The 17,149-nt window shown below is 43.3% G+C and overlaps 1 protein-coding gene across 1 annotated transcript in view; it reads left to right on the forward strand.

Annotated features, from left to right (window-relative positions):
• Positions 1-17,149, forward strand: part of fras1 (Fraser extracellular matrix complex subunit 1) — a 469,072-nt gene that overhangs the window by 385,365 nt on the left and 66,558 nt on the right. Inside the window, exons 51-54 of the mRNA XM_078235603.1 lie at positions 1,764-1,914; positions 8,872-9,031; positions 12,764-12,932; positions 14,030-14,276. Coding sequence (XP_078091729.1) covers positions 1,764-1,914; positions 8,872-9,031; positions 12,764-12,932; positions 14,030-14,276 — 727 coding nt within the window. The remainder of the gene's footprint in view (positions 1-1,763; positions 1,915-8,871; positions 9,032-12,763; positions 12,933-14,029; positions 14,277-17,149) is intronic.

The following is a 17,149-nucleotide window of genomic DNA, read 5'->3' on the forward strand; positions in this document are numbered from 1 at the left end:
GTTTGTTCTCACTGGAGTGACGGTGGTTGAGGGGAGACCTGATAGAAGTCTACAAGATTATGAGAGGCATGGACAGAGTGGATAGTCAGAAGCTTTTTCCCAGGGTGGAAGAGTCAATTACTAGGGGGCATAGGTTTAAGGTGTGAGGGGCAAGGTTTACAAGAGATGTACGAGGCAGATTTTTTACACAGAGAGGGGTGGGTGCCTGGAAGCTCATTGCCAGGGGAGGTAATGGAAGCGGATACGGTAGTGACTTTTAAGGGGCGTCTTGACAAGTACATGAATGAAATGGGAATAGAGGAATATGGTCCCCGGAAGTGTAGGGGGTTTTAGTTAAGTCAGGCAGCATGGTCGTTGCAGGCTTGGAGGGCCGAAGGGCCTGCTCCTGTGCTGTAATTTTCTTTGTTCTTTGTTCTAAACAGCACTATAAGTGAAATACACCATTGTTCATATCCTGTCTTTATTCAAAAGGATAATGGGACCATTCTAGATCAGATTAAAGTATGTTTATCTCTGTTGTCACCCCCTCTATTTTTTCAAACATTGTTGCATGCAGTCCATCGAAGCCCGAGGTTTTTGGGTTCTTTTTATTTACTTTATCAAATATCTGACAAAACTTGTGTAAGTTTTCAGTTTGAATATTTTCCCGATTATTTGACACGTTAATTCCTCCTCTCCAATATCTCTCTCCCTTCTTCAGGCTCTGAATCCTCATCCATTGATTCATTCTGCCCTCACTGTCCACAACACAATTCACTTATTTCATTCTGAGCTCAGAGCTGTGCTCCAGAAGCCCACTTCCATTTCTGTCCGTGCCAGTCTTTCCCGCTCTGGCCAAAGGCCAGTAAAATCTGAGATGTCCTTAAACAGAGAGAGGATGAGAAACTTATCTGACAGACACTATGAGGTTGTTTCACAACCAGTTTTCGCCCATCATCTGCTCCTGGGAAATTACGAGGGCCTCATCTGGAACTGAATCGTTCAGTTTCATTCCAGCTGGAAGTCATCTCTTCCTCCCAGGTTCTGATCTAGGAATGAAAAACCTTGCACGTTCAGTATCTTGACATCTGTACCAGGGAGCCTGTCGTAAAGCATATGTGCAGACCTCAGGTGTAAACAGAGGGATATTACACACTCAAAATTCCCACTGTGAAAGCCTGTATGTGTGCTAGCTATCTTGTCTTTGTTTAGGATATATTGAACATTATTGCTTGTTCCTGGGTGTTTTGATGACTGTGTTAGTACCATTTCCTTCCTTTGTCTTGAACTGCTCAGTTGGAGAATATCGGAGGTGTGCCTCAAGATTTATATAGTTTAAAGGTGTGCTGTAACCGATAAAAGGTTGGGAACCACTGAATAACCCAAATTTTTAAATTTTGCTATGTTTTCTAATTCAACAATACATATTCATAAAACAGTTCCTCAGACTGAATTCTAATTATATGCACTTCGCTCTAAATGCAAAAAACAGACATATTTTTAGAGCTCCTCCTGCACTGTCCCTCTAGCATGAATTCAGTCAAAAACCCAGTTATACAAGTAAACAGACTTTCTGTTGATCTTTTACCAAAGTCAAAGCTGAGAGAGAGAAGCACTCAGGAAATTCCTGACAAGTGTTGTAACATAACTCGAGGAAATCATTACACACATTTATTTATACTAATACACTTCAATTGAAATGCTTTTTCATGCAAAATTTATATGAGTCGAATATCTTATTATATTCTTCTATGTTCTGTGAAATAATGATCTTTCTGATTCAGGCTGTTAACCTGATCACCAAGAGGGAACTATTGACCATGGATCCTGACACTGAGGACAAGCAGCTGATTTATGAGGTTACAGCAGAACCAAAACATGGGCACCTGGAAAACAAACTGAGGCCTGGAATCCCCCTGAAGACTTTCACACAAGGTAAGTTCTTGAGTATTATTTCTGCTGATCCTCATATGCTATTGAAAATCAGAGCGGTCTACTGCAGTGTACAAAACAGGGTGATACTAATGACTCCACCATTTAAAGAAGAGTAGAGAATAAATCATCAGTTGGCTTGTGCATCTTAGTCAATATACTTCTTCCTGCATAGTACTATTGTTCTAGGTGTTACTGAGTTGGCTTTGAGGATGTAACTAGTTGGGTAGTTTGCGCAAGGTTCAGTATAATTTGCAGCTCCACAGATAGTGAAGCGGTCCAATTCCATACTTGGCCTGATAAGTGGTAAGTAACAATAAGGGCTCGATTTTACCAATAAGTTGCGCCCATTTTCGGGAGTGAAAACTTGGTAAAGTCGGACATGAGGAGAGTAGCACGATCCGTGCCCGCCTCCGCGCCCATTCTCCCTTTACCAATGGCCGAAAATGGCAGCCGCGGGACCATGCCCGAAATGGGCACGACGTCAATTTAAATGCATTTGCATGCATTTAAGTTGACTTAATGGGCCGCACTTCCCCCTTTACCATCATGTTCGTCCATCCAGATTCGGCGCGAAACAGACATGGTCCGCAAAGATCCGATTCGGGCGCTCCAGCTTCTGAGGAGGTAAGCTCAGAGCTTCCGGCGGCTCTCTGACTCAGATCGGTGCTTGGAGGTGGGGGGAGAGGGAGGTGGGTCAGATGGCTGTGGGAGGAGGAGGGAGGCAGATCAGATGGCTTTCTGGCGGGGGGGGGATCTGCTGCCACTCTGTGTGCGATCAGTGGGGGGAAAGTGGGGGTCCGCTGCCACTGTGCGTGTGATCGGTCTGGATAGTGGGGGGATAAGGGGGTCAGTTATGTTTTGGGGTGGGGCAATGTCTGTGGGGGCCAGGGGGAGGCATTATCCAGCCCGGGAGTGATATAGCAGGGGAGCGTTTTTCTATTTCTTTTACTGCGCATGCGCAGTTGAAGGCTCCAATTAGAGCTGCAGTGTTTCGGGCGCGATAAGCCTCACCCACAGGCTTCTGCAGCGCGATTCGGAATCACTGCTATTTTTTCAGGCAGAGTGCGTATGGGGGCACCTGAAAACGGGTCTAAAAGTCGGATCTGAAACACTCCCAGTTTCAAGTCCGCCCAGCACTTAGAATTAAAATGGTAAAATAGGGCCCTAAGTGTCAGGCAATGACCATCTCAAACAAGAGAATCTAAACATCTCCCCTTGATATTCCATGGCATTACCATCACTGAATCCCCCACTATCAACATCCTGAATGGAGGTCACCATTGACCAACTGGACCAGCTGCACTCCTAGCCAATACTGGAAACTACCCAGCAATATGGAAAATTGCCCAAACATATCCTGTACACACCAAAAAGGACAAATTCAATCTGTTCAATTAGTCGACTCTCAATCAGAAATAAACTGATGGAAAGGGTCTTCAACGGTGCTATCAGGCAGCACATTCTTAGCAATAACATGTTCACTGATCCTCAGTTTGGGTTCCACCAGGGCTACTCAGCTCTTGACCTCATTACAACCTTGGTTCAAACATGAACAAAAGAGATGACAATGACTGCTCTTGATATCAAGGCAGCATTTGATTGAGTGTGGCATCAAGGAGATTTTGCAAAACTGAAGTCAATGAGAAATGGGAGGGATCTCTCCACTGATTGGAGTCATACCTAGCACAAAGGAAGAAGATTGTGGTTGTTAGAGGTCAATCATCTCAGCTCCAGGATATCACTGCAGGAGTTCTTCAAGGGAGTGTCCAAGGCCCAGCCATCTTCCAACTGCTTCATCAGTGACCATCCTTCCAGCATAAGGTCAGAAGTGGAATCATTCGTTAATGATTGCACAATTTTCAGCACCATTCACAACGACTCTCATACTGAAGCAGTCCATGTCAAGTGCAGCAAGACCTGGACAACGTACAGGCTTGGGCATACAAATAACAAGTAACATTCGCTTCACGCAAGTGCCAAGCAATGACCTTCTCCAGCAAGAGAGAATCTAACCAATCGTCCCTTGACATTCAATGGCATTAACATTGCCGAATCCCCCACTATCCCCATTCTGGGGTTCACCATTGACCAGAAGCTAAACCGGACGAGTCATATAAATACTGTAGCTATCAAAGCAGATCTGAGGCTGGGAATTCCACAGTGAGTAACTTACCTCCTGACTTCCCAAAGCCTGTCCACCATCTCCAAGGCACAAATCAGGAGTGTGATGGAATAATCTCCACTTGCCTGGATGAGTGCAGCTCAACAACTCTCAAGAAGCTTGATACCATCCAGGACAAAGCAGCCAATTTGATTGCTACCCTTTCCACAAATATCCAGTCCCTCCACCACCAATGCGTATGGGGGTGCCTGTGGACCAATTTCAAGATATGCTGCAGGAACTCACCAAGGCTCCTTAGACAGCACCTTCCAAACCTATGACCTCTATTATCTAGAAGGACCAAGGCAGGGGACACCAGCTAAATTTCCCCTCCAAGGCACTGCACTCACCATCATGACTTGGAAATATATCACTGTTCCTTCATTGTTGCTGGGTCAAAAATCCTGGAACTCCCTCCCTAACAGCACTGTGGGTGTACCTATGCCACATGGGCTGCAGCGGTTCAAGAAGTCAGTTCATCACCACCTTCTCAAGGGCAATTAGCTATGGACATTAAATGCTGATCTAACCAGTGAAGCCCACATCCCATAAGTGAATAAATACAGGCAAAAAAGTATTGTGGCTTTAAGAACAGTTCAAGAAACTGAGATTTCTGCAGTGAACAACTCACCTCCTGACTCTCCAATGCCTATTCACTATATACAAAGCTCAAGTCCTGAGTGATATTCTTTATTTGCTTAAATGAATGCAGCTCCAACAACTCTCCAGAAGCCTGACATCATCCCAAATAAAGGAAGTCCACTTGATTGCCATTGTATGCATCACTTTAAGCACACATTCCCTCCACCATCACTGCACATGCCAGCAGTATATACCACCTGCAAGAACTCTTTAGGATCTCACCAAGGCGCCATAGCCCGCATCCTCAAAACCTTAAAAAAAACAAGTGCATGGAATACCAACACCTGCAAGTTCCTCTCCAAGTCACACACCATCCTGACTTTGGACTATATCATCAATCCTTCAATGTCAGTGGGTCAGAATCCTGGATCTTCCTCTCTAACAGCACTGTGGGTGTACCTGCACCAGCTGGACAGTTCAAGAAGGCATCACACCACCAATTTCTTAGGGCCTAGTAGAGATGGACAACAAATGCGGGTCTTGTCATTAATATAGATTGTAAATAGCTGAGGCCCAAGTACTGACCTTTGTGGTATTCTGCTAGTTACAGCCTGTCGATCTGAAAATGGTCCATTTATTAGTGTTCCCTTTTGTTCTATCCATTTACTATTCCACACTCCACACTGATGTACTATTCCCAATCCCATGAATCCTAATTTTCTGTAAAAACCTCTTGTGCAGCACCTTGTCAAATGCTTTTTAGAAAATCCAAGTATACTACATTCACTGGTTTGCACTGAGAGAATGTATCTATCAAGAAGGAGTGAATACTTTTGGATCTTTTCTCTTGAAGTGAGAAGGTTGAGGTGTGAACTAATAGAGACCTTTAAGATTTTGAAAGGGTTTGATAATGTAGATATAAAAATATTTCCACTATGGGGGAGACCAAAACTATGGGCCATTAATATAAGGCAGTCAGTGATAAATCCAACAGGGTGTTCAGGGGATCTACTTTACACAAAGTAGCTAAATGGGGAATTCACTTGATGCTTTATTCATTCATGGGATTTGAGCAAACTGAATGGGGCTCAGAGGTCTGTACTTGGGCCTCAGCTGTTTACAACCTATGCTAATGACCTTCGATGCGGGGAGGGGGGCAGACACATTTCCTGACAATATACAGTTAGGTGGGAAAGTAAGTGGATGCAGAAAATTTGCAGAGGGATAATAGTGGGCAAGAATACCATGTGGCAAAGTGTGAAGTTATTGACTTTAGCAGGACACCTAAAAAAGCAGAATATTCCTTGAGTGCTGAGAGACTGAAAATGTTTGCATACAATAAGAAACTCGGAAAGCAAATTATATTTTAACTTTTATTACAAAGGGATTGGAGTATAAGAGTAAAGAAGTCTTATTACAATTAACAAGAGCATTAGTGATGCCACACCTGAATACTGTGTCAGTGTTGGTCTTCTTACCTAAGGAAGAACGTACATGCCCTATGGGATTGCAACAAAGATTCACTAGACTGGTTCTAGGGATGAGGGGATTGTCCTGCAAGGAGAGGTTGAGTAGAACAGGCCTAAATTTCTGGAGGTTTGAAAAATGAGAGGCAATTGATAGGATAAGTGCCAAGTAAGTATTTCCCCTGACTGGGGAATCTAGACCATCATCTCTCAGGATAAGGGGTTGGCCATTTAGAAGTGAGATGAGGAGAAATTTATTTATTCAAGGAGTTGTGAAGCTTAGGAGAGCTGTGAATCTTCATTCAGTCATTGAATGTTTTCAAGATAGGGGTGATGCACGTCAATTGAACTCAAGACATGAGGCTTCGGTAACTGAAGGCTTTTATTGCCTAACAATGGAACTACTAGAACATAAGTACACCATCCCAGACTGACGAGGTCCCGCCCGAGCAGGGGGTCTTATACCTCTCCCAGGAGGCGGAGCCCGACTGGGATGTGCCACAACAGTAACAACCACAGGTGTATTAATCCCACCCTAGCCCAACAACAACATTAGAACAACCCCACAGTGGGAACCAACGATGGTTCACCACATTCACCCCTCCTTTGAGAACAAAGGCCGGCGGGGTGCGAAAACAGACTAAAAAAAAAAAGTCAACAGATTATAAGTCCAGACGGTCTGGAGGACCGCACCGTTGTTGTGACCTCCTCAATACCGGCGGTGACACCGGAGTAGGTGCTTGCGGTGGCGTTCTCTCCAAAACAGCGTCCGGCTGTCCCCTCGCGGACTCACAGGCCGGTTGACCCTGATGAAGCGGTAGTGCAGGGGATCCCGGTACATTCTGCGATGGCGCCGATCTCCGGGTCTCAGGCAAGCTGTGCATTGGAGTATAACTGTTAAACACTGGTCCCGGTGCTGACCGCGCCACGTCCGGGGGAGAAATAAGGGATAAGGGATTCGTCACTGGGGGTATGGGAGCGACAGGAGTTGCTACGTCCCCTGCGGGCACCAGGTCTCGGATCGAGACTGTGTCCTCTCGCCCATCAGGATATGCCACATAGGCATACTGAGGGTTGGCGTGGAGGAGGTGGACCTGTTCGACCAAGGGGTCGGACTTGTGGGCCCTTACATGTCGCCGCAGAAGGACGGGTTCTGGGTACGTCAACCAGGCTGGTAAAGATATCCCCGAGGACGACTTCCGAGGGAATGAGAACATCCTCTCGTGGGGAGTAGCATTGGTTGCCGTACACAGGAGGGAGCGAATGGAGTGAAGCGCATTTGGGAGGACCTCCTGCCAATGGGAGACTGGAAGGCCTTTGGACTTCAGCGCCAATAGGACAGCCTTCCAGACTGTAGCATTCTCTCTTTCCACCTGTCCATTGCCCCTAGGGTTGTAACTCGTGGTCCTACTAGAGGCAATCCCGTATGAGAGCAGGAATTGCCTCAAGTCATTACTCATGAACGACGAGCCCCTGTCACTATGTATATAGCTGGGGTACCCGAACAGGGTAAAAAGATCACGGAATGCCTTGATCACCGTGGCAGTCGACGTGTCCGCGCAGGGGACAACAAACGGGAACCGGGAGTACTCGTCTATTATGTTCAGAAAGTACACGTTCCGATCTGTTGAGGGAAGGGGGCCCTTAAAATCCACACTCAGCCTCTCGAAGGGGCGAGTGGCCTTGACCAAATGTGCACGGTCAGGTCGGTAAAAGTGCGGTTTGCATTCCGCGCAAATCCGACAGCTCCTTGTCACTGACCTGACGTCCTCCACCGAGTAAGGCAGGTTGCGGGCTTTGATAAAGTGGTAGAGCCGAGTGACCCCAGGATGGCACAGGTCATTATGGAGGGCGTTCAAGCGATCCTCCTGCATAGTAGCGCATGTTCCGCGCGAGAGGGCATCCGAGGGCTCATTGAGTTTCCCTGGATGATACATGATATCGTAGTTATAGGTGGAGAGCTCAATTCTCCACCGCAAGATCTTGTCATTCTTGATCTTGCCCCTCTGCGTGTTATTGAACATGAACGCCACGGACCGCTGGTCCGTGATCAGGGTGAACCGCTTCCCCGCCAAGTAATGGCGCCAGTGTCTGACGGCCTCCACAATGGCCTGGGCCTCCTTTTCCACCGCTGAATGCCGAATTTCGGGACCTTGGAGGGTGCGGGAAAAAAACGCGACGGGCCTGCCTGCCTGGTTTAGTGTGGCGGCCAGGGCGAAATCAGATGCATCGCTTTCCACCTGAAAAGGGATGGATTCGTCTACCGCGTGCATCGTGGCTTTCGCAATGTCGTGTTTCAATGCCTTGAAGGCCAATTGGGCCTCTGGCGTGAGTGGAAAAGCGGAGCCCGACTGGGATGTGCCACAACAGTAACAACCACAGGTGTATTAATCCCACCCTAGCCCAACAACAACATTAGAACAATCCCACAGTGTGAACACCCTAGCCCAACAACAACATTAGAACAACCCCACAGTGGGAACCAACGATGGTTCACCACAAGGGGTCAATAGATTTTTGGTGCTTAGTCATTAAGGGATATGGGTTTGAAGAGAAACTGCACCAATGACCTTCAGCCGCGAATGCACTGAGACAATCATTTTGATAAACTATTGTTCTATTGTTCCATTTAGCATTGTGCCAATTGAATGACGTTGAACAGTACTTTTGAAAACATTTATGTTTATTAACTTTATTCTTTATTAAGAATTATGTAACATGCTCTGTATAATTTTTATTTTCTTGCAGAGGATATCAACTTGGGTTTGGTCTCCTACATTTTAAATGAAGATAAATTTCAAAAGACTATGGACACATTCAAGTTTTTGGTGAAAGACAGCAAACCTAATATAGTCAGTGATAATGTGTTCCACATCCAGTGGTCTCTAATCAGCTTTGAATACATCAGGTTGGCAATCTTTATATATTGTTATTTAATTACTATCATCTTCCAACATCACAATAGTAACCATGATACAAGATAGTTATGAAGTGCCTTCTGATGTTCTGAAAGGCACTGTATAAATGTAGCCAAATGCAAATGCATTGAAATTCGTCGCTAATGCTTCGGTTTTACAGGAACTTTTGACCCACATAATCTTGATTCATTTTCCTCTGTCAAGGTCAGCAGGTACACAGGGCCCGAGAAGTGAGAAAAATTGAGGTGATATCCTAATAAAATCAGTATAGCAGCAAATGAAAAGGCAGAGAGGCGTTAATGGTGTGGAAGCATCCAGAAGACTTCCAGGCCCCTCAAGATAGTTGGTTAAAACTTTTGTGGAGGAAGATGAGGATACAATTAGCCCTTCTCCCTCTATTCATTGACTTAGAGACCTGACCACCACCGGTGCAGAGACAAGCACCATCCATGTACTGGAGATGTCAGAGACAGCAGCGGTGAGAAGAAAAGTCTGGTGGCTTTCCTAGCCCTGCTCTTGGCCAGTATTTGCATGTGGCCAGTGGTGAAGGGATGGACATTGACTGTTGTGATAAATTGCAGTCGCTATTTGCATCTTTGTGCAAGGATACATAAAGGAACTCCAACCAAGAATCCCTGATAACAGAGTGGTTCTTCCAACACCAGCGAATCCTCAAGAACCAAGATCCTTAACTAGATGCCAGAGATTCAGATGAGGGGCAAATGGCTTCACCACAGTGCAGATGAGAAACTGAGTAATAGCACATTTCAGAAGCTATTCACCCCACTGTTTCAGAGAGTTCAGCAGGCAAGGGAGTGGGTAACTCCAGGCAAACTAAGAGGAACAGGCAGGCACTAAAGGAATTCCCTATGAGTATGGTATTCACAAACCAATATTCCATGTTCATTAATAGTGAAGATGATGTTGCCTTGTGGAAGTACATCAGAAGCAAATCCATATGGCTGTGAGAGACTTGTTTGCATGGATAGGATGTCATGGATGGGGTGAGAAGCATAAGGAACTTAGAAATATACATGTTCTAGGGGATTCAATAGTTGGTAAAATTGACAAGCATTTATGGAGCCATAGATGTGCTCACTGAATGATGTGCTGGCTCCCTCGTGACAGGCAACAGGATCTCACTGAATAGTTGCAGCGCATTCTCCAAGGAGAACAAAGATTGGCCAAAAGGACAGTAAATGAGGAATTGCAGGGTGGAGATAGTTCGGGTATAAATCAACCCTATAAGGAGGAAAGATCAAACAGCCAAAGCTTAGAGATCTCTAGATGACAGGTGGGCTTAAACATTAAAGGTGAAAAAGGAGGTTTATGACAAATCCCAGGTACAGATTACAATAGAAAACCAAATAAAAATGCAGAATTTGCAAGGGGAAATTGAAAAGGATATAAGGAGGTCAAACAGAGAATATGAGAAAGATTAACAGGTCACATAAAAATACCCCAAAAATATTTTATCAACATGTAAAGAATAAAAGGATTGTCAAAAGAACGTTAGAGATAATTAAGGACAAAGAAGGAAATCTTGTGGAGGCAAAGTGCATGACTCAAGTGCAGAATGAATAGTTTGCATGTGTTTTATATAAGAGGAGCGATGAAGTAAACCTAACTATAAGCGGAACAGGAAAAGAGAGTTGGGACAGAATAAATTAAAGATGTAAATGACCAGCAAACAAGTTGTGTTATAGAGCAAGGGGGTAAAAGATTAGCAAACATAAGGTGAGAGCAACTGCTCATTTTTTAAAAAAGTTAAAATGTCCATACTGCAATACAGAAAGTATATGTGATAAAACAAGGAAACTGAGGGAATAAAATATTGCTGGGCATTCAGATCTAGTGGAGATTATTGAGACATTTTGTTACAGAAAAATTTAGGATTTGGAATTAAATATTGCAGGATATAATATTTGGAAAAGATCAGGAAGGAAAAACTAGAGATGGAGTAGCTGTACTGATTAGAGATAACATGGGAAATAGGAAAAAGTACCATAGCTATTATAAGACAGAATTGAAATTCATGCAGATAGAGCTAAAAATAATAAAGGATCAAGCACACTAATTGAAAGGAGGTGGAGGAAGAAATCTGCAAACAAATTAGAAAAATTAATTTAATGACAACATAGGATAATAACCATGGGGGAAATTCAATTTCCCTGAAATTAATTGACCCAAAGAAACGGGTAAAAAATTTAGTTTAGAAAAGAGACATATATCAAGTATATGGAAAGTGGGGAGAACATGACAAGGAAGAATGCAAAAAGATTAGGAATTAAGTCAAAGAAACAATTGGGAAGGCAAAAAAGAAACTATAGAATTAAATTATCAAGGAGCATAAACCAAAAGAGTAAAATATTCTAAAGGCACATTGGTCAAAAAGGAAAATTGAAATGTGAATAATTCTGCCAAGGGATGGACAGGATAGTAGAGGAGTTATATCAAACTTGGAGGACTATGTACGTTGTTGGTTGCTTCTAGACATTGAGGCATTGGAGAAGCTGCAAAGCAGATTTGCAAGAATGATGGCAGAAAAACAAGGTTATACCCATCAGGAAAGAATGCACACCTTTTTTCCTTTGAAAAGGAAACTGAGGGGTGACCTAATAGAGGTCTTTAAGACTATGAAAAGTGTTGATAGATAGACATGGAGTGAGTATCTCCACTTGTGGGGTGCGTAAAACTGAAGGTCATCAATATAAGATACTCACCAAGAAAGCCAAGAAGGAATTCAGAAGAAACATTTTTACCCAGACAGTGGTAAGAACATGGAACTTGCTACCAAAGAAGTGATTGAGGCAAATGGCATGACTGCATTTAAGGGGTGGCTAGGTGAGGGAGAAGGAAATAGAGGGTTATGCTGACAGAATTTAGATGAGGATGAGACAGTTGCTGTTGAAGACCGGGGTGAAAATAGCAGATGCTCTTACCACAGTATTTTAATTCTCCTTGGAAATGGGGGTGTTGCCAAAGAACTGGAGAATTGCCAGCGTCCCATCACTATTCAAAGAAGGGCAGAGCCATAAACCTGGTAACTACAGGCTAATCAATCTAATGTCAGTGATAGGAAAACTACAAGAGTCCGTTGTCAAAGACAAAATTAATTCTCACTTGGAGAAGCATGGGTTAATAAGGGGCAGCTATCATGGATTTGAAGGCAAATCATGTCCAACTAATCTGATTAAATTCTATGATGAAGTAACAGAGAAAGCTGATGAATGTAATGTAGTGTATCTATGGTAGTGCTTCCCAAACTACTTTCCAATGTGACCTCATTTTAACACTTGAAAATTAATGTGAACTCAGAAGTCATCAATAAGCAATAAAGTAGCGAATAACATTCGGTATATAATTATTAAAGTTTGCGTATTACAGATAAATACATAATTCATCGTCGAAATATGAAAATCTGCGTTTTTAAACTACTGTATAAAAATGTTATGTACTCATGTAGGTTTCACACAAGCTCTCTATATTCCCTGGTGGCAGAAAACTCAGCAAAGCCACTCTCCCATCCACACCGGCATTAAATATATCCCTGGCTAACTATCAGGAGTTCAATCGCTTCATTATTAGATGCCTAATTTTTATCTTCATGACTAATCGTTGTACTGTATTTTTGATTGTTCTTTGAGTTAATTCAGTGGTATAAGAACAATGAGTGTGTTGCCTTAAAAAAAATCTGATCTCTGCCATTATTCTGTTTGCAGTTACAATGTCAGTGAAAAGGCAGGCTCTGTGAGTGTTACAGTGAAGAGGACTGGGAACCTCAATCAGTATGCCATTGTACTGTGCCGTACTGAACAGGGGTCAGCAACGTCTACTTCTGGAGCTGGCTCAAAGCTGGGCCAACAGGATTATGTGGAGTATGCGGGACAGGTATGTGCAAGGCTGATATGTACAGGACTGATATGCATGGTATACTAGATAGTTATTAGGTGTCAACAGAATAAGTAAGGATGAAATAATATCTGACGGTCACTTGTTTGAAATTGTTGCTTTAAATGTTTCATAATGTGTGTTTTGCATTGACCGCTAAGTCCTTTCAAATGTAAGGTTGGATGGATGCCAGGTATGCACTTAAGGTGGATGCAGAAAATCAGAAAATTTAAAGGGAAGGTTTGCTGGGGATATCCTCAAAATTGGTTTTGATCTGTCACTGTAACTTCACACTTGGTTTTGAATGCGTTTCTGAAAAGTGGAACAGGTAGAAATTTTACGCCGAAGAAAGCAAAAATTTACCAAACAGCCTTGGGTTAATCTTGTAATCTAGTGTCTCCATTCCTGATATTGTTTAGACCTGAACGTTGGTGGCTTTTGCCCATTTTAATTATTGATGGTGGCTAAAGCAAACAAATATTACACTATAATATTTTAACATGAAGGAGAATTGGTCAGGATATACAGCAAACAGCCAATTTGATATCACTTTCCTACAAAAAAAAATTAAAATGTTACTTTCCTGATAACATAGTTCAGAAATGTATCATCAAATCTGTGGCTGTTACTCAGTGATATTATAGGATCTAATTTACAATGAATTCACTGATTTAAGTTGGGTTAGTAATTAAGATTAACTGTATGAAAATGTTCTGTAGCTATTTGCTATTCACTAACTTCTGCTGAAAAGGTCTGCACATTGGGTGAGGCAAGAGGATCAGCTATCATGTGAAGTCTCCTATAACTAAAAACCCTGTTAACACCCATTTGTTTAGGCTCTCATGTAAATAATGGCCACTTGGGAAAGGTACAAGTGGACTGTATCCACAAAGCCTCTAGAGCTACCAATTTGTGTCAACTCCTTAAACAGGTGTGGAAGAAAACTGGGGATGGGGAAAAATATATTTGAAGAGAAGGTTAATATTTGGTGGAGCAGTAACATTTTAAGAGTGCCATGAGAACAAGAAACAATGAAGTGGCCTTCCATAGTACATTAAAGACATTAAGCAGTCTCCATATCCTTGTTTCTTCAATAGGTTCAATTTGATGAGAGAGAGGATACAAAGGCTTGCACTATTATTATAAATGACGACCAGGTGTTTGAAAACATTGAAAACTTTCATGTGGAATTGAGCATGCCTGCATATGCCTTGCTTGGGAAGATTACCAGAGCTACAGTCAATATCAATGACACAGAAGATGAGCCCACACTACAGTTTGACAAGAAGCTATATCGAGTTAATGAAAGTGCTGGATTCTTGCTTGCCCCAGTGGAAAGGAAGGGTCTGTATTCTTTTTTCTTTGAACTGTAATATTAAGTATCGAGAAGCAAAAGAAAGCTTAATTTTTGATACAGAATTTAAAGAAAAGGAAACGGCAAAATCTCGTCCTCTGTATAGTAGTAAAACACTATCGACTTGCACCTCGAGCAGCAGGTCAGATTTGCAGTTTGCTCCTAAATCCCAATCAGCAGTGCAAACTATAGTAAGTCACTGGTGCTCTGAAGCCATCAGTAGGTTGGATAATCCTAGTCCTTGCCACAGTCCATTGTTGGAGTACGAGCCCTTAAGATTATGGATAATTTGTGGATATTTCTTACGCCACGTTTGCATAGGTGTGCTCTACAGTGTGCTAGATGCTGTTTCTTTGGTTAGTTTTAGAAAGGTGAGAGAGGGAAAACAGAAAGTTATAGGCCAGTTCACTTGAAATCTACATATTGATTGGTCGACTCAAATTGGACGTGGAGGGCTTGAGGAAGAGTTCTTGGAATGCTGTCGGGATTGTTTCATTGAACAGTATGTTACAGAACCTACGAGAGAGCGAGCTATCTTGGATCTGGTTCTGTGCAATGAGACAGGTAGGATTAAGGATCTTCTTGTGAAGGATCCTCTTGGGATGAGTGATCATAATATGGTGGAGGGTGAGAAAGTAGGGTCCCAAACCAGTGTCCTCTGCTTGAACAGAGGGGAGTACGATAGGATGAGGGTGGAATTGGCTAATGTAGACTGGGCGAGCAGACTGGTAGGTAGGACAGCTGAGGAACAGTGGGGGATTTTTAAGGAGATTTTTTTAAGTACTCAGCAAAAATATATTCCGGTGATAAAGAAGGACTGTAAGAAAAGGGATAACCGGACGTGGATAACGAAGGAAATAAAGGAGAGTATTAAAATAAAATCAGATGCGTACAGAGTGGCCAAAAATAGTGGAGAATTAGTGGATTGGGAAAGCTTTAAAGTTAAACAAAGAACGACTAAGAAAGCGATTAAGAAAGGAAAGATAGATTGTGAAACTAAACTAGCTCAAAATATAAAAAGTGATAGTAAAAGTTTTTACAAGTATATAAAAAGGAATAGAATGGCTAGAGTGAATGTTGGACCCTTGGAAGATGAGAGGGGGGATTTAATAGTGGAAAACGAGGAAATGGCTGAGACTTTAAATAAGTTCTTTGTGTCGGTCTTCACGGTGGAAGACACAAATAGTTTGCCGAATATTAGAGATCGAGAGTTGGTGGGAGGGGAGGTCCTTAATACAATTACTGTTACTAAGGAGGTGGTGCTTGGTAGACTAATAGGACTGAAGGTAGACAAGTCCCCGGGCCCGGATGGAATGCATCCCAGGGTACTGAAAGAAATGGCTGAGGTAATAGCAGATGCGTTAGTAGTAATTTATCAAAATTCGCTGGACTCTGGGGTAGTGCCGGCTGACTGGAAAACAGCTACTGTTACGCCGCTGTTTAAAAAAGGAAGTAGACAAAAGGCGGGTAACTACAGGCCGGTTAGCTTAACGTCCGTAGTTGGGAAGATGCTAGAGTCCATTATTAAAGAGGAAATAACAGAGCACCTGAATAAGAATGGTTCGATCAAGCAGACGCAGCATGGATTCATGAAGGGAAAGTCGTGTTTGACGAATCTACTGGACTTTTATGAAGATGTCACTAGTGCAGTTGACAGAGGGGAACCGGTGGATGTGGTGTTTTTAGATTTCCAGAAGGCGTTCGATAAGGTGCCTCACAAAAGGTTGCTGCAGAAGATTGGGGTACACGGAGTTAGGGGTAAGGTGTTGGCGTGGATTGGGGATTGGCTATCTAACAGGAAGCAGAGAGTTGGGATAAATGGGTGCTTTTCTGGTTGGCAGTTGGTGACCAGTGGCGTGCCGCAGGGATCGGTGCTGGGGCCTCAATTGTTTACCATTTACATAGATGATCTGGAGGAGGGGACTGAATGTAGGGTATTCAAGTTTGCTGATGACACGAAGGTGAGTGGGAAAGCGAATTGCATGGAGGACGCGGAAAGTCTGCAGAGAGATTTGGATAGGCTGAGCGAGTGGGCGAGGATCTGGCAGATGGAATATAACGTTAGCAAATGTGAGGTTATCCACTTTGGAAGAAATAATAGTAAATTGGAATATTATTTAAATGGAGAAAAATTACATGGTGCAACTGTGCAGAGGGACCTGGGGGTCCTTGTGCACGAATCGCAAAAATTCAGTCTGCAGGTGCAGCAGGTGATCAAGAAGGCGAATGGAATGTTGGCCTTTATCGCGAGGGGGATAGAATATAAAAGCAGGGAGGTCTTGCTGCAACTGTACAAGGCACTGGTGAGGCCGCAACTGGAGTACTGTGTGCAGTTTTGGTCCCCTTATTTGCGAAAGGATATATTGGCCTTGGAGGGAGTGCAGAGAAGGTTCACCAGGTTGATACCGGAGATGAGGGGTGTAGCTTATGAGGAGAGATTAAACAGATTGGGTCTGTACTCGGAGTTTAGAAGGATGAGGGGTGATCTTATAGAGACATATAAGATAATGAAGGGGCTGGATAGGGTAGAGGTGGAGAGATTCTTTCCACTTAGAAGGGAAACCAGAACTAGAGGGCACAGCCTCAAAATAAGGGGGGGCCGGTTCTGAACAGAGTTGAGGGGGAACTTCTTCTCTCAGAGGGTAGTGAATCTCTGGAATTCTCTGCCCATTGAAGTGGTGGAGGCTTCCTCGTTGAATATGTTTAAATCACGGGTAGATAGTTTTCTGATCGATAAGGGAATTAGGGGTTATGGGGAGCAGGCGGGTAAGTGGAACTGATTCGCTTCAGATCAGCCATGATCTTGTTGAATGGCGGGGCAGGCTCGAAGGGCCAGATGGCCTACTCCTGCTCCTATTTCTTA

The sequence above is a fragment of the Mustelus asterias genome, chromosome 1 (genome assembly GCF_964213995.1).
Source record: "Mustelus asterias chromosome 1, sMusAst1.hap1.1, whole genome shotgun sequence".
Lineage (NCBI taxonomy): Eukaryota > Metazoa > Chordata > Chondrichthyes > Carcharhiniformes > Triakidae > Mustelus > Mustelus asterias.